Genomic DNA, 18,113 nt, shown 5'->3' on the forward strand with positions numbered 1-18,113 from the left:
ATTTCTATGTGGCGTTGTACTTGGGACGTGGGAAAGGAAGGGAAGGGAAGCTTGCGCACGGTATTTGGGAGGGAATTTAAGATTGGCCAAAACTAATCTGGACCATTCATTTAATCCAACGGCTAAGAAACCCCATCATAGGATTACATTTTTTGTCTGATATCCTGATCGTAGTCGTAGAAACCCTCTATGTGTATATATATATATATATATATATTTTTTTTTTTTTTTTCTCTTATTTTTCTATTTTTCTGTATTTATCGTTATAAAAGTGATAAAATTCCACTTTTTTTTTTTTTTGAATTTCCTTATTAATGTATTTAAATTATATGACATTATCAACGATAATAAAGATGGAGATAATATTAAAAAAAAAAAAGATTCCAATAAAAACATCTTTTTCATATTTTAAATTGAAGATAAATAAAGTCAATAACATATCTCATCCAATTTAAATGATTGAATCCATCTATTTTCGATTTAATTGAAAGGTATGGATGATGGAAATATGGGTTTAATATTCAAAGGTCGAAATCTCCTAAACCCAAATATAAAACACAGCCCAATTCGGTTTTACTCGCCCAAAGGAGGCTTATATGAATAAATCCTTCCCTAAGAGCCCACATTGATTTCCATTTGCAAAGCCACCAGTTTAGAGTAGTAAGGCACAAGCAGCTCTCGTTTTCGACCAAATTCCATTTGCTAGTGAAGAAGCTCTAGAAAGCTCTTTCGTCTCTTTCAATTCTTTCATTCCCCGGACTCCGTTAGTCGTCTCTGATACAACAACACACAAATGCATCCTCATCAGCAGCAACAACAACAGCAACAACTGGACCCATCAGACCCACAGCTCCCCACCATCAAAATCCACCACCCTGCTTCCCCGCGCCACCACTCCACCACATCATCCTCCGCTCTCTCCGCCGCCACCCCAACCCCAACCGCCGGAGCACGACGCAAGATCGGCGTCGCCGTCGACCTCTCCGACGAGAGTGCGTACGCCGTACGTTGGGCCGTCCACCACTACATCCGTCCCGGAGACGCCGTGATCCTCCTCCACGTCAGCCCCACCTCCGTACTGTTCGGCGCCGACTGGGGTTCCATCGATCTCTCCATCAACACCAACGAAGATGCTGACCCTCTGAACGACCACGGCAGCAGGCAGCAGCACGAATCGGCTACTCCGACCAAGAGACACGCCAAGCAGAAGCTCGAGGACGACTTCGATGCCTTCACGGCTTCCAAGGCTGCTGATATTGCTAAGCCACTGAAGGAGGCTCAGATTCCCTACAAGATCCACATCGTCAAGGACCATGACATGAAGGAGAGGCTTTGTTTGGAGGTCGAGAGGCTGGGGCTTAGCGCCGTCATCATGGGTAGCAGAGGGTTTGGGGCTGTGCGACGTGGCAGTGATGGGAAGCTTGGAAGTGTCAGCGATTACTGCGTGCATCACTGTGTTTGTCCCGTTGTGGTTGTGCGGTATCCCGAAGATAAGGATGGTGGAAATGATGGTGATGCTCCTAGCGGCGATGGCAGTGCCGTTGTTGCGGTGAAAGAAGGAGACGAGGAGACTGTGATCAAGCCAGTGCCGGAGGAGGAGGGGCATCAGAAAGGTTTGAGATTTTATGCCCCATAGAGAATTTATTTTTTATTTTTTATTTTTTATTTTTTGGGAATTTTAATGGAATTATTAGTAGGGCATTGGTATTCCTTGATTTTGAATTAAGAGTTTTTTCTAAGAGTGAAAAAAAAAAAGAAAAAAAAAAGAAGAAGGGTGATTTGGAATTGGGATTGGTCTTCATTGATTTCTTGTTTTTATGGCTTGACGTTGAATTGCTTTACATTGTTTTATCTTTTTTCAAAAGTATATGTTCCTTATTGGCCTGTAATTGCTATAGTAGCTAGAATTGCGAAATTTTCCAGGAAATTCGTTACTATGTAAGTATAATATATGTAGTTCCCTACATTGAGACAGTGGGCTACTCGGACTTCAGTTCCCTACGCTGAGACAGTGGGCTACTTGGACTTCTTAGTCTTCTTACATGTGATGAGATGGGGGGATTTGCTTTCCAGTAATTTTATTGGCAAGATGGATTCTAATCCAACCTGAGTGCTTTATATGCCTTTGCTTATTGGAGCTTTTACCTATCGCAGACTTGTATTTACATTTTTCTTTCTATGCTGTATAACAGCTGGTTGGATATAAAATTGTGGCTTGCACTGCTTATTTCTGTCTTTGGAATTTAGAAATTTAGGAAGGCTCCCTTTAGGAGAAGGGTAAAGGGATTAGGAATAAACATCAGCTGTAAAAGAATGGTAATTTTGTTATACCTTTGGAAGATCTTTAGCCTTAACGGAGGCCAATTACTGAGCCAATTACTCTGCTTTCTTAGTTCTACTTCCTTGGATTCGCACTGTTTGGGGATAGTCCCTGCTAAGTGTGATTAACCAACTTCATGAAAGGATCTAACCCAGTCTGTTATTTAATGTCCTCAAAAAAAGTGATACACTCATTATTATACCTGGACCGTGCCCTATTAGAATATTACACATAGAGACCAGGCTAGAAATAAACAAATCTATGCTAAAGCCGTACCATTATAGTGCAAAGAAAAATGCAGCAAATGTTCCCCCAACCACCGCTGCTGCTAGGTTGTTGGAGAAAATAGTTTGTCTCAATTTTAATTTGTTTTTTAGTAATTAGACTATATAGCTCAATTGAAAACATTAAGCAAATGATTGTTTTGACAAAAATTAACTATTTCTATCCGATCAAAATGCAGAAAATTTGTCCTCACTGTAATTTATGTTCAACTTTTCCATGAGAAAAAATTATGCCTTGTCTTGTAGTTGATGAACCATATTCACTACAGCCATTGTTGTTAGTATCATATGATACACGATAAGATACGTATCGTTACGGCCAAAAAACGATACTTTTCTTAAGTGTATCAGAAATTGCATCATATCATCCGATTCACGATGCATTTCGTAACAATACATCTAGTACACCGAGATGTACGGTAGGTGAGAATTTAACAAGACAATGCCATCTTGTGTAAAATTGTCTAAGTTTAGCTAAAATATGTATTGTTTTCATAAAGAATAAGTAGTCTACATTTATTGACATCTAAGAATGCAAATTATGATGCAATTGAAAATGAAAATTTAATTGTTTAGAAAGTTTATAGAACTTTTTTATGACTGCATAATGATGTTCATGGTTTACCGTATTTATTTATAGAACTTTTATATGACTCAATAATGATGTTCATAGTTTACTGTATTTATGGTTTTTATCTATGTTTAAGATGTATACCATACAAGGACCAGGAAAGGGATTTTCTGGGAACACCATAAACACCTATGAGTGCACATGACCAATATGCACTGGAAAACCTATAGTTTTAAAAATATTATAGTCCAAAAGCGTATCATACAATACACGATACGTTAACATACAGGATACACTTTTTTTCACAAAATGATCCACGTTATGATACACATTTTGACAACTATGACAACAGCTATGAAAAATATCATCGGTATTGCTTTATTCATGTTAAAACGGTTGGGAATTTTAGTGCTATACTGCTATGTGCTTGAGCTTCCAAAGTTGTGTTAAACAGAATTCATTCCATTTTTTTGGTATGATTGACTACAATATCTTAGCAGTTTGTATGTATTCTTGTTCTACGTCAATTATTTAGATTAAGTATATTATTTATTTCATGAGTTTCGTTTGCACAGTTAATTGAGTAATGTGTTATATTTTGAGAAATATTTTTTTATGTTAATTAAGATGTATGTTAGATTTGCTAGAGTTTCAAGGTAGAGTTTTGCTAAATGACACTGTTTTCTACATTTCCATCAACTATGAGACATGGTATTGGCAGTTAACTAAGCAAAGGCTCAACCAATGATATTGTAGTTCTTAAAAGTCTTTCATTGTGTTTATGTTTTCCTTTGAGATTTTTCAAACTGAAGAAAATGAACAAAAAATGACTTTGGAGTGTGGACAGGATTGTCGACTGCAGCTTGATTGTCCTTTCGATAAAGCTATCTCCAGATATTCTTTCTTGTTTTTGATAGTTTCACATGGTTGTTCCTGTTTTCCATTAATTGTTAACCTATTGAGAATACTTGATGCTTAAATTACTGGAATTGTTTACTATGCTTGTCTTTGGGATTTACAAAAATTAAGGTGATATAGAAATATGGATGGCCCCTTACAACAAGCTACTTCTTGTTCTTTGTCCTGTTGCAGTTGCTTAGCAGGTCATTTGAGTCGTTGTTGGATCCTCTCAAGTGCAGGTATGCATTCTTGGTGCTAAAATCCGACGTATGGTTTCACACTTTTTATTAATTCCGAACGAAACTTGGTCCTCTTTAAGAAGGAATTAATATTTCGATTTTTCTCTAGTTGGCTTTGCTTCTGCATGATGATCTTTGACTTAAATGCACATTGCCTTTTCTTTACATGTATTTATCCCTCTGTTTGTACTTTTTTATAATTTGGATATTGTACCTAGGTTTTATTTTTTCTACAATGATTAGGTATCTGAGTCAACTGTGACCAGATCAACTGGGATAAGCTGACACGATAAGGAGTCAATAATTTCTTTTTCGTGGGTGAATTGTTGCAGAAATGGTTGACTGTAGAGTGTTCGCTCTCTCTCTCTCTGCCAATCTTCTTCTCTCCAGCAACTTCTCTTATGCATGAAGTTTGGGAGAACTTGGGATGATATTTGTAGCGCTAATGGTATTTTTGATTTTCTGTTGGACTTGGAGAAATGGTTGTCTGCTTTGTGATGCATTTACTTAAAAACGATTTGCGCGAGTGGTATGCAAATTTTTAATTATTTGTTTATAAAAATTGGTGATAGTTGATGGATTGTTGACATTTTGAATCAATTTAGCGAGTCTGGCAAGGATCACTATTGCCTGCTTGAGCCCATGCAAATTTTTAAGGCACGGACCAGTAAAGACCTATAGTAGGGTAAAAATTTTGAACCGCCCAAATTCTTTTTCTATATATTTATATTTATAAATATTTTTATAAAATATGCTTCGTTATGAAGCTTTTTATTTGAAATATAACATAATTGTTTTGTTCTAAAGAAAAAAAAGAAAAAAAATTGTTTTGTTATTTTATTAAATAATTTAAATATATTCTGAATTCTACAATAGTTTTATTTAATTATTTATGTCAATAACTGAAAAAAAGAATTTTTGCTTTGTTTATGCTAACGTTTATTTATTTTTTATTGGCTGAAATAAAGTTTGTATAAATAAAAAAGAGAATGAACTCTTATCTCAAAAAATAACAATAGTAAAATTAATTAAAAGGAGAACAAACCAACTTTGATTTATTGAATTGGATGATATTTTAATTTAGAAATAAAAGGGAAAATTACATCAAAAACTGACACTTTTTGTATGAAAGGATTCCATTTTTTCTTATTTATTTGATGCTTACATATTGATATGTTTAATAATTTGTTATTTTGAATCTTTTTTTAATCAAAGATATAACTATAATATTTTAGTAGAAATTTAATATGATGTTTCAAAAAACAAATAATTTTTTTTTTCAAAATATATTGTTAGATCACAAATTTTGTTGAACCACATTTTATAAATTAAAATAATAAAAAAGTTATTTTTTAAAAAAAAACAAAATTTTATTTATAATGTCTTCTAATTGAAATATCAAGATTCAGCATAAATTTTAAAAATATAAAAAATAAAGCCAATTCAATACAAATATAATAACTTACAATTTAAGGTTTCTTAAAAAAAATAAAATAAAATAAAGGAAATCTGGTACAATTTTAACCTTTAAATTTTACATGGTAGAGAAAAAGGTTAGTTCAAATTGAAATTCTTTCACTGCTATAAAAAAAGTTAATTATTTATATTCTTTGTCAGAGGAAAAAGTGTACTAGGAAACTTAGCAACATTAACAGATTTTTCTTCTTCTTCTTTTTTTTTTTTTTTTAATTTATTTCATTTGATAGCAATATATTAATGGATTATTTATATGATTTTACATTCAACTTCCTAATATATTCATTGATTATTTATATGATTTTACATTCAAAATCCTCATCAACGGATTAGTACCTTTCTCATTGTATGTAACGGACTAGGCCTACCTATGGTATATAATAATAGACATGTACAGGAAAATTTACTATACATACTTATGGTATATAATAATAGATTTATAAAGGAAAATTGATTAAAATAAAATGATAACATCGGTAGTGATAGATTACCTTTTAATGGCAAAAGCACTATATTGCAATATATTATATAGGAATGGTAAATTACAAAATAATTCTTCATAAAATGCATAATTAATAATAAATAAAAAAATCAATATTTGTATTAAAAAAGTTTTTTTTTTAATTACATTGGTTTTCATTTTAACAAAAAATTTTCAATGAAACTTCATAACAAAAAAAAATAACGAATAATCAATTAATTGTAAATTTATTGTTTTAGCAATCATAATAAGAAACTTAAATAATGAATTTATTGTTAGATAGGCAAAAAAAGTAGACATCTATCCTGCCAAACTACAAAAAATTATCTATACAATTTAAATTATATAATTTTAAAATTTAAAACTTTAATTAAATAATGTTAGTAAGTTATAATTTTAAAACAAAAAATAGAGAAGTAATGAAGATAATGAATTTAGCAACAAATTTTAAAGTAAAAGTCAGATTTACTGATTTTAAAACCAGATTGTGTGAGGGCATTTTAATAAATAAATAAATAAAATAAAAATTTAAAAAAGGGGTATTGTTCATGTATAAACAGTTCCATAGTAAAATTCACCAAACAGAATGGTGGGACACTATAGGAATGATATCTAGTGGCGTATGTTTACAATAGTAACAAGAATAAGGTTTTGTATACGAATTTTTTGAATTAACCGATAGATTTTGTTACGAGAAAACCATCTACTTTTTATTTTTATTTTTTTGGGGCTAATTTTTTTTAATGAAATTTGGTAACTTATTTTGAATGTAATCAGTAAGGAAATAAATATAAAAAAGTAAAACAAAATTTATCCTCCACGCACGACGTTACATATCCAACTCTTTGTAAATTGAATTACCAAAAAAAAAAAAAAAAAAAATCTTGTAAATTATTTTTTATACTAAATAGATTCTGAGCTCTAGTGTTTAAATAGTATTGGGAATGAAAGGAGCAGCCTTTAGCTTCGCAAATTTAGATGGTCAAATTTTCAATCAGGTATGGTTGAAATGTCTCTGAAAATATTATTCTAATCCCTGAGGAAAAAAAAAAAAAAAGAAAAAAGAAAAATTCAATTTAACCAGTTGCTATCAGGACAGGCTTCTTCAAAATGCCTGATCTAAAAATTTACCTTAAATCAAATACAACCCACGTATTCCAAGATGCCATGTTATCCACTCCAATTTTTCCTACTTACTTTATTTAAAAATTCAATTTTATAAGGACAAGGTAAACACGGTACCAATAATTAAAATAAAATAAATAAAAAAAAACGAAAAAAAGGCCTAAAGATGAGACTCTCATCTCAAGATTCACATGCCATTCAATTGACGGCTTCACATATGCTACATTCTGCACATCCACACTGCGGGCACTCGAAACCAAAACCACTCAAAAATTAAAAACTATTTTCATTAGTTTCACCAACCACAAACCGGACTCGCTTTCCCTCATGCTTTGCCAAATCTAAGATAAGCTTTCTGCTTTATGGCCGCCGTATCTAAAGCACTCCAATACCTACACTAAGCCCCTTTTATTAATAATTCCTTTTTCCCCTTCTTTTTTATCTCTATTTTTGCTACCTCGAGACATGCTGTACGATTGTGGGCTCCACCATTCATATCAGCCTATGGCCGCCGATCACTGTTGTCAGATATTCAACGGTTTGTGTGGTCTAAAAATCGCTTCATTTTTTGCTTCATATTTGATTTGAGGAATTGTCAGACCACATCATCATCATCATCATGGATTTTGAATAAAATATTAGTATTTTTCCAATTTAATCTCCATATCCTCTACATAGAACCAAAAATAAAAAAAAAAGAAAAAAAGAAAAAAAAAAACTTAATATTAAAAAAAATCATTCAACTTGCACATGCTTTTAATTAAAATTATAAAACAATTCAATTCTGGATTATCAACGAATATGATGGACAAATTAGATATAATAGGGAAAACCCAACCCACAAAAAAAGAAAAAGAAAAAAAGAAAAAAGAAAAAAGAAAAATGAAAAATGAAAAAAGCTTCCTCAGGCTGTATGGTTAGAATTAATAAATAAAAAAGAACAAAAAAACAAGTTTAAATGGCAGTCGGATCAATTGCTCTGATCTCTGCTAAGTTTGCAAATTCCGAGAACTGTGGCGGACGCATGATCATCGTCGGTGATCACGTTGTCCTGTAGCCTCCGAAGAGCGCTTATTATCGCCTTTGACCTTGACTCTTCTTGACCACGATGATGATCTTCAGCTCCTCTTGCTGATTGGAATGCCTCACTGATCCTTGACCGCTTCAATGGTCTGAACGAGTTCGACGACGTCGCTTCGTCATTGGCCAACGAGCAGCACCCAATTTCACCCTGACAAACTTCACACCGTCAGTTGCATTTAAAAATAAAAAATAAAAAATAACAGAAAATGCTCAGCCGCCGTGTTTGGCCGCCTAGAAAAAAGAAAATATGGAAAAACAAGACGAAAATGATAAAGAAACGTACATCGGAATCCAGATCTGCATTCTCTCGCATCAGCTTCGACACCGAAAGCCCCTCCTCTTCACTACTCGAAGAGCTCGCTGACGGAGGCGGCGGTGGGGCCGACGAAGAGCACGACCATGGAACCACCTGATTCTCTCCATCCTCGTCCTCGTCTTCTTCCTCATCAAAATCTTCCTCATCATCTACTTCATCATCGCTCGAATGGAACATATCAACCTCATCCTCATCTTCTTCATCTTCTTCCACATCATTTCCTCCTTGGCTCTCAACTTTTTGGCCTTTCTCGCACTTTCCACTATTGCAATCGACACAGCTCTCGCAGACCGAAACCGTAGGTGTGAGTTTCGGACCAGAGGCTTTCCATGGAGTCGGAGACTGACAGACGTGGCAGAGGAGGCTCCTGGTGTGCTTGGCAACCAGAAAATTCGCGCCGTGAACTTTCTCTTCACAATCCCAACATAAGCTCGCTTGGTCAGATTCGCAGTAAATCCTCGCTCTCAACCCACAGAGCTCGCACTTTATCATTTCCTCTTGGGGGGTCTCTGAAAGCTTTTTCTCTCGTCTGCTCTCTGTCTCTCTCTCTCTCTCTCTCTCTTTGTTCCTCGCCGAATAGAACAAGAAGATATTGGAAGGAGGCAGTAAAGTTCAAGTTGAAGGTATTTATGGAAAACACCCAAACATTTCGGATTTAATTACGTAATTCTCTATCGCCGTCCACACGATCAAGGGCAATGTCGTCATCGCAATCGAATAATATATATAACATATATATATATTTTTAAAAGAAAAAAAAAAATATCTTTAACAGTTTTCATCCGGAACCATAGCTTTCTTTCTTTGCTTAAAACCTCCTCTGGTTGTACGACGAACCAATTCTTTAAATCCATCCCAACGATTACCAATTGGCCACGTCAGAAGAAACATCACGTTGACTAGCATGTGACAACATTTCATTGGCTATATAATATCCAACGTATTGAAACTCGCACACACCAAATAAAAAGTGAAATCAAGCGGCTGAGAGTTAACCCTTAATTAGCTCAAGGAAATCCACGTGGCAGAGAAAATGTGGAGCGAAGGTACATTGCGTGTACAAGTGCATTTACTGGGCTCTCTCACAAGATATTTTTATCGCGGATTTAGTGATGACGTTTCAACCCACAGTAGGGGCCAGCAGATTCCCCAATAGTCCTACGTGTACGGTTATTGGCCGCAAAGGGGCCGCGAGCCACGTGATGCCCACCTGGATGTTTTTGATTGAGCATCTAGCTTTGGTACAAAATAGGAGGACCCACCAATTATCTATCTATCTATCTATCTACTCTCTTTATTCACGCCTCGTCTTTCGGTTCCCGAATAATTTTGTTTTGATCTTCTAGCTTTTCTTTAATCCCACTATTTTATATATATATATATATATATTTTTTTTTTCTTTTATCAGTTAAAAAAGAAAATTAATACATATATATATATATATATATTAATGTACGACAAGTCGAGGACATTATTGGTTTTACCAATATATATATATATATATGTATAATATAGAAATTAAATATTGGCCCCATATAATTTAATGAGCTAGGAGAGGGTTGGAGACCCTGGCCATGCCATGCCCCCTAAGAAAACGTTAAAAAAACAAAGAAAAAAAGAAAAAAGGAATATTATTACAAATCCAGTATTGAGATGATGATGTGGCAGATTTCACGTGGGTCGTCCTACGTGGGATGAGATTATAGAACGAGAAATCTTTGTTTGCTGACGTGGAGTGGGGGGAGTAGTGCCATTCAAGTATGAACACGTGGAGGAGAGAAAGAAATAGATGGAGATGGTAATTGTGTGGAGGAGAGTGAAGATCTGAAGGTTCTATGTATCCAGACGGCGTGCTGGGAGGGTTGAGAAAGGGGAAATGCATGTTCTTCGGTTTTGGGTAGACTCAACTGCCAAAGTAGAAACAAGGTGACGACTTTGGTGGTGAGTTGTGAGGCCCACACATACGTACTTAAGAAAAGCCCACTAAATTTGAGCATATTTCTTAATTTTGAGTGATAACTATATTTATGAATTTTTTTATTTTTTTTTTCTTTTTAATAGAAATCTTGTTCAACAAAATCAAGATAAGTGGAGCAATAGGGTGAAAGCTCAATTTGTATGGCTGGCACCCTCTAACCGACATGTAATTTTTGTGAATGGCTAGTATGGTTTTATTTGTTATATTTGTTTCTTTATCGCGGTGGAAGAATAATAAGAAGAAGACCCATCGAAAAAGTATAGATTTGTTTGAATTTTTGGTAGTGTTGTCTTATCCAAAATCAATCAATTTTAAACCTCCTTTTTGGGATAGATCTTAAGTTCAATAACCAAACTATCACTTAGTTTTGCTGGGAGATTTCAGTTTATATAATAATAATTGAAAAAAAGTGGTGAATTCGCAAATGATGTGGTTGAAATTATAAGCAGGTACATTATCCCATCCAACTGTATGCTTGGAAGTAATCCACTTGAGTTCAGCTCCTCCACAAATAAATTCATAATATATAACAATACAGATGGACATTCAGGAATCAGTAATAGTGAGCAAAAAACGAATCTGAGCCAAAAAAAACAAAAAAAAAAAAAAAAAAAAAGCAAATAAATGGTATACTGGTTGGTTGTGAAAATTGATCAGAGCAAAAAGTCTTAAACGACCTTATTCCCGGGAGTACTGTAGATTCTTCTTTTTGAGGAGATGGGACGTTTACACATTGTTGGCAGCAATTGGTGTAGCTAGGCCTTACCCAGCTATAATGTATCTTTTCCCATTAGATAATGAAGTTTTGTTTTGTTTTGTTTTGTTTTGTGTTAGGCCATTTTGTCTCCCATTATACCCACAGAAAAAACAATCTAAAACAAGGTTTTGCAAAGAATTATCAGCTTCCCCTATTGCATGCTTGATTGATCATGGATAACAAAGTAGGGAAACTGACCAGAACCATCTAAAAACAATTGGAAATTGAATAGAAGAGTCCAAAATTCTAAGTACAATGGGTACATATATTGCTGTTTCCCAGAAATTCTGCTCATTTTTGTTGAAGTAGAACAAAATGGAATAACAAGACGGTCTTGACTGGGAGACAGCGCACTGGATGAAGATGATTGTATTATTTGAGAATTGAAATTACAGGCCTGGTGCCTTCAATGTAGGAATTCAAGTAGATCCAAAATATGAAGGCCCATTGTGTTTTGATTGGGTGTTGGTAGGCGCAAAGAAGACCCACTGGTCTCTTTCATACAGAAAAATATATGTTTGTGATTACTGCTAATCATCGTCAATAAAATCCATATTTATGTATCAGTTATTAACAAATTAATGACAAAGGGTTTACTTTCTTGTCTACGATTTTAGGTTTAAAAAGTAAAACTTATTCAAATGCAACCATCTACAACTTCACATGTAAATATAGATCTTACTAGTGATAATAATTAGTGATTATAAATAGTAATGTTCTTCTTAAACATCTCTAAACTGTACGTAGCTTTGTTTATGAACGTTTTGTATCCCTCAAATCCTAATTTAACTTTAGTTAGATATTTTTAAATTGATCAATGATCTTCCAAAGAGAAGCAGAGATTTGGAATAAAAAATAAATGAATAAAAGATCGATATTATTTACCCTCCAAACTACAACAACTTTTTTACTTTACCTCTTAAATTGTATATAATATTTGTTTTGTGTCATTTTAGCCTAATAAAAAATTTTCAATGCAAGAATTTGATAATATTAACTATATTATAGCCCACGTAACTTTGTGATGAACATTTCAAAGATATTTTTTTTGGGGGAGTTATTTTAATTATTAAATGACAGATGGTGGTTTGCAACGATGACAAATGGCATTAAAAGCATTTTTGTTAGATGATTTGTGATGATTGTGTTTGAAAGTTGAAGTTGTAGCCTGGTTCCTTCCATGAAGGAATACATGTAGATCCAAAATATGAAGGCCCATTGTCTTTGGTGAAAACAGGGTGGTCCATAGGTGCCCATGTTTGTGGTGGGGGGGCTATGAAGGCCCGACAGGTCTCTCTCAGACGTCTCCAAATTGTACGAAGCTTCAACCTTGCGTCCCTCTTATCCTAATTAACTTTAGTTACATATTTTTAAATCGATAAATGATCTTTCAAAAAGCAACAAAGGTCTAAGATAATAATAATACAAAAAATCTATATCGTTTTACCATTTAAACTACCACACATTTTTATCTTTGTCTCTTAAATTGTATATAATAATTGTTTTGTGTCATTTCAGTCTAATATAGAATTTTCGATGCATGAATTTGATAAAATTATCTCTCTCTCTCTCTCTCTCTCTCTCTGTGTCTTTCTCTCTTCATATATACAGCCCATTGAACTTTGTGTTGAACAATTCAAAGATATTCTATTTTGCTTTTGTACAGCATATGTACGGTTTATTTGATCAAAATTCATTAAAAATAATTATTGGACTAAAAGTGATACAACAATATTTTGAAAGGCAATGCAACAAATTTTTATTTTTTTTCAAAATAAAATGAAAAGTATGTCATATTTTCAAGTAAAACAAGATAATTAACTTAAAAATAAAGTGTGTGTGGGATCGAGATCTTCTATCCCCTCTAATTCTGTTCTATCAATTATCAATTGACACATAATTTAAAATTTTAACTTATCTATCTTCATCTCTCTTTCTCTTCCTCAGTTTGTTCTCCCAGTTTGTTAACAATTTTATTTTATTATATTTTTTTCAAAAAGGCTACCTCAGTCGTTGTTTTTACTTTTTTATTTTTTCTTCTTTGAAACCCTTAGCCATTTTTTTCACCCAAAACGCTTTCCTCCACTGCCATTATTTATTAAATTAAAAAAATATTGAACCAATTAGAAAGATTCATAAGCTAGTAAAATCAATGTTCTCCTTAAGACCATTTTTATCCCTACAAGAAGAAGAAGAAGAGTAAAAACATTGTTAATGGCTTCTCACTTACAACAAAAAAAGGTATGGGAGGTGTGGGAGAATGAGAGGGTAGGAAGCATTTAAAAAAAATGCAGAGGGTTTCAAATAAGAAGGAAATAAACTAAAAAGGTTAAAAAAAAAAAAAAAAGTGTTGAAGGCTTATTTGCTGGGTGTGGGACAAAGAGTGGCAGACTCTTGATGAAGCATTTTCGAAACAAAGAAATAAAAAACAAAAAGCACAAACATAATCCCTAATATTTAATGCAGTAGGGCAGTGTAATTGAAAAGACATAAGTCTATTTGTAATAGAATCAGCTAAAAATTTAAAAAAAGTCTATTGTGACAGGATTGTAAAGAAATAGAGAGCAAAGTCAACAAACGGGGTTAAAAGAGTGAGATAAAGGGAATATGAGATGGATTTTTTAAATAAGATGTGCAGTTATAATTGATAGGACAAGATTAGAGATAGGAATAGAAGATCTTATCTTTGTGTATGGATAATTCGAAAACTAAATTGATTTCTTCACGTAAGAGCTTATCCATATGGCTCAAAACAAATTGATTTCTTTGCACAAGATCAGCTTATTGATCTGGCTCAACGAGTTCTATACCAATTAAAAATGCTTGTCTATTTTACAGGCCTTTTTTTTTTTTTTTTTTTTGTGTTTTACCTATATCAAGAAAGCTTGAGAGTTTGAAAATTCCACATAAACCTATATCTGATTCATGGACCAAACCATTCTCAGTTATCTCCCGGAAATGAACACCAACAATACTTATCGTTTTTAAATTGCCTCCAAATCCAATAATTATAGTAGTAGTACTGCCTTATTAGCTAGCACCGGAAAGCCAATTACCCACAAAAAAAAAAAAGGAAAAAAAAAGAAGGTTTTTAACTTTTTATACGAAAAAAGGAGGAAGATTCATAGATACAAATATATAAGTATATAATTGCATTGTTGAAAATATATATAGTTAGCACACGTGAAAAGGGAAGATTCATAAGAGCTTGTAAAACTTGTAATGTAGTGTGTATAGGTGTTGGAAACGAATTGCATTTAAAAAAAAAAAAAAAAAAAAAAAAGGGGAAAAAGCAAAGGGAGAGAAAGAGAAGAGATAAGGGGACAGAAAGAGAGGAAATATTAGAGGAAAGTGGAGCCACTGTGCAGGGAGCCAATAAAGGTACGGTGTATATATATATATATAGGATATTAATATATAAGGTACTATATATATAGTGTATATATATATATACACAATATATATAGTTTGTATGGTTTTTTGTTTTTTAAAGGGGAGCTTCTTCCATCTTTCTTAATTTGGCCTGAAACTTCTTTGTTGAAGAGAGCTTCTTCTCCTTCCTGGAAGGTGCATGGAATCGAAGTATCTTTTCTGCACAACGTGTACATAAAACAAGACTCACTTTTCCAAATTATTACAGTTAGACCTGTAAATCTATGAGTACATCAGCCATAGACATAGCCTATATAAGCTTTAGTGACCTAGTCATATAAAATTGTACAAGGTAGATCGTTCACATGTCCACTTTAACTTGTGGGGTTGCAAATGCATCTTTTTATTTAGTTATTAATTAAAAGTGATATGGGAAAGCGACTTAACTGCTGTTTGTTGTTTTCAACTTTAATTTATATATTATTAATATGTAAAAAGAGGAAGAATAATATAATCGAAAACAAACACGTGTTAAGACAATAATTGGTCCAATTCTAGTAACTTCTTAATATTATAGACTGTTATTTTTATTTTTTTAATTTTATTATCATCACTTTGCGACATTGATAGCGAAGAAGTGTATGATGGGCCACGTTATTTGATTTTATAATCTCTTTTTCTTTTTCGTCTTATCACAAAAACAAAACAAAAAAAGAAAAAAAGAAAATCGAAAGCATATAATTTTGCGCTAGAACATTATTTAATGCTTTTTCGATTCTATTAAAAAAAAAAAAAAAGAAAAGAAAAAAAAAAAAGCCTTTTCGATTTGGATCAACATAAAAGTCATCTATCAAAACTTGGTTTTAGCTTTGTTCTTGTCTTTTTCTGCTGATATAACCTATATGTAATATTAATAATATCATACTATTTAAAAATTGCAATTCGTCCTAGAGCTGGACCATGTATGCTTGTATCTTACTTACCTATATCAGGCCCAGATGTAAGAGAGCCAGCATGCTTATTATTCCTTCCTTTTATCGCTATATATATATATATATATATAATAACTTGGATACGTACGGTCAGATAGTCCTACGTGGCAGCAGATAAAAGCTTAAATAAAGTCTGATACTGATCATGAGCACCAAATTAATAAGAAATTCTCTCCGGCTGACCTTTTTTCTCATTCTCTTGCCCATATTTTCAAAAGTTCTATAGTGAGATATAAGAAAATTTTCAAGTTTTGAGATAATAATAATAATAATAATAGTTATAATCCATCGTTTTTTCAATATCGCTTTCTTCCTTTGTCAATAATATAATAGTGCTCCACACTCTCTCCCAGTCTCTTGCGCTTTGTTTTAATGACTTGATCTCTTTCTTTCAAATGAGTGACTAAACAGTCACTAAAATTGAAGTTTTACATGCTTAAAACATGAGGAAAAGGAAAAAGGAAGAAAAATAGTAGGAATATTAGTGAAAAAAAAAAAAAAAGTACACCGAGTAGAGTAAAAAAACAAAAAACAGAATAAACCCCAAAAAACGTGGGAAAAAAGTAAGCAGACGCATACATCGTCTGGTCACATTTTTTAGACAGCTGGTTAACTAATGTCCTGCAAAACCAGAAAAAATACCATATATGGGGAACAACTCTCAACTTGTGAAGCAAACTGGAGCCGCTGGTTTCTTTTGCAAATTGGGGAAGCAAACTGTCGGCTGAACGTTCAGAGAAAACTCCAACAGCCACTGATAATTATTCGAGAGTTTAGTAAAATATGGAAATTAAATCTAGCTAAAATAAGGCTTTTTTTAGATTATAAAACCCCGTAAAAAATTCTAAAGGAATAACTCTCTCTGTGCACCATGTGATCGTCCAAGCTAGCTTCCACTTATTAATTTTGATTTTATTTTTTTATTCATTTATTTATTTATTTTTTTCAAATTAATACTGGCCATGTAAACTAACTCTATCTATTTAGTTTCTTAAAATTCTTGGAATAATTAAAATTATAGAGTTGAATTATAAACATATATGGATTTGTAATCAATTCTCCATTGAGAAGCATTAATTTTGATTAATTTGATAAGAGAATTTGATCTTTGAAGGAAGACTACACCATCAACCAAATATATTAATTAGAATTTAGAAATGATCTTCCATTACTCCAAAAAGAACATTAATTGAAGATGAAAATTCAGAAACAAGAAACAGCAGCAGAGAGAGACAAAGAGATAGAGACAAAGAGAGATTAAGTAATTAATATCCGGATGATGATGATAATAAGGAGTCATGAGCAGCTAACAAGCGGCCTGCATTTCATTGACATCACCATCTTCCATCCACTGTTTATTAATATTGGGTCCAGCATCCACTAAACCAGGACTTAACCTAAACATGAGAATGCAAAACTCCGTCTGACTGAGAGCACCATCTCCATCCAGATCTCCTTCCATCAACATGCATAGGAGCTCATCATCCCTCATGTCGTGAAGACCAAGAAGAACACTGTTCCTCTTCAAGCTCTCGAACGTTATCAGACCCTTCTCCACGTCCATCAGCAACCTGAATCCATTGCACAGCTCCCAGATGAACCCTTCTGTTCCCAACCGAGCTATCATCGACGGGAAGTAATCCTCGAAATCCACCGCATTAATGTCCAAGGCCATGGTTAATGACTGTAAAATCAAAGAACACAAATTTTTGTTTGGCAGACTAAAGATAAGGAATACTATTGAAATATTTTTTGAGTAGTGGTGGAGAATAGGAAAGTTGAAGTGGGGTATTTATTAAGGGAAGGGATGAAGGTAAACCCAAAGAGTACGGACAATAAAGTAAAGAATTAATTAATTAATTACTTTTTTTCTTATTTTTTATTTTGTTGTTTTGGTTTTAAATGGTCGTTTTTTTGTATAGTGAGTTTCTTTTGCTTTCCTTGTCTTTGGTTTTCTAAGAGCTTCTCTCCTTCCTGGAAGCTGCATGGATCATATGCGTAGCCCATTACAACTTAGCTCAACTTAATGGAAGAATTTACAAAATTACCACTCACGCTAGTCACACTTACATTATTATGCAGGTCTTTTATATATCACCATCTATGTGTTTGTTCATTGTTGATTTTGATGTATATTTTTGCACTATTATTTTCCAATTAAAAAGTAGGTAATACGGTAGTGAATTATAACGTTATGAAAGGCCAAATGTCATCGATCA

The 18,113-nt window shown here is 33.2% G+C and overlaps 3 protein-coding genes and 1 long non-coding RNA gene across 6 annotated transcripts; 2 read left to right on the plus strand and 2 right to left on the minus strand.

The window, feature by feature from the left end:
- The first annotated feature begins 612 nt into the window (after positions 1-612).
- Positions 613-4,901, plus strand: LOC107430938 (universal stress protein PHOS32). Of its 3 annotated transcripts, none has more exons than XM_048479002.2 (3): positions 613-1,613; positions 4,268-4,314; positions 4,533-4,901. In XM_048479002.2, the coding sequence occupies exons 1-2, from the start codon at positions 794-796 to the stop codon at positions 4,273-4,275; spliced, it is 828 nt and encodes a 275-aa protein (XP_048334959.1). In that variant the 5' UTR covers positions 613-793; the 3' UTR covers positions 4,276-4,314; positions 4,533-4,901. The 3 variants fall into 3 exon arrangements, with proteins under 3 accessions (XP_048334959.1, XP_015897307.1, XP_015897301.1); XM_016041821.4 differs by having other exon boundaries at positions 614-1,613; positions 4,558-4,901; XM_016041815.4 differs by having other exon boundaries at positions 615-1,613; positions 4,647-4,901.
- Positions 4,902-8,150: 3,249 nt separating this feature from the next.
- LOC107430863 (zinc finger protein CONSTANS-LIKE 9) lies at positions 8,151-9,456 on the minus strand. Its single transcript, XM_016041736.4, has 2 exons — positions 8,763-9,456; positions 8,151-8,627 (listed from the first exon to the last, which is right to left on the minus strand). The coding sequence occupies exons 1-2, from the start codon at positions 9,285-9,287 to the stop codon at positions 8,367-8,369; spliced, it is 786 nt and encodes a 261-aa protein (XP_015897222.1). The 5' UTR covers positions 9,288-9,456; the 3' UTR covers positions 8,151-8,366.
- A 4,808-nt stretch (positions 9,457-14,264) lies between these two features.
- Positions 14,265-15,629, plus strand: LOC125421957 (uncharacterized). The gene is made up of 2 exons (XR_007240434.2): positions 14,265-14,911; positions 15,074-15,629. It is a non-coding gene; the product is annotated as an uncharacterized LOC125421957 (long non-coding RNA).
- Positions 15,630-17,034: 1,405 nt separating this feature from the next.
- On the minus strand, positions 17,035-17,677 carry LOC107430883 (calcium-binding protein KRP1). The gene has a single exon (XM_016041760.4). The coding sequence runs from the start codon at positions 17,567-17,569 to the stop codon at positions 17,201-17,203; it is 369 nt and encodes a 122-aa protein (XP_015897246.1). The 5' UTR covers positions 17,570-17,677; the 3' UTR covers positions 17,035-17,200.
- Positions 17,678-18,113: the final 436 nt, after the last annotated feature.

Source organism: Ziziphus jujuba, chromosome 1 (assembly GCF_031755915.1).
Source record: "Ziziphus jujuba cultivar Dongzao chromosome 1, ASM3175591v1".
Taxonomy (NCBI): Eukaryota; Viridiplantae; Streptophyta; class Magnoliopsida; order Rosales; family Rhamnaceae; genus Ziziphus; species Ziziphus jujuba.

Excerpts from the sequence above, each read along its gene's own strand:
- LOC107430938 (XM_048479002.2), top strand. The coding sequence starts at position 794 with ATGCATCCTCATCAGCAGCAACAACAACAGCAACAACTGGACCCATCA.
- LOC107430883 (XM_016041760.4), bottom strand. The coding sequence starts at position 17,569 with ATGGCCTTGGACATTAATGCGGTGGATTTCGAGGATTACTTCCCGTCG.
- LOC107430863 (XM_016041736.4), bottom strand. The coding sequence starts at position 9,287 with ATGATAAAGTGCGAGCTCTGTGGGTTGAGAGCGAGGATTTACTGCGAA. Across the intron at positions 8,628-8,762 it reads ATGCAGATCTGGATTCCGAT|GGTGAAATTGGGTGCTGCTC; the intron begins GTACGTTTCTTT and ends GAAGTTTGTCAG.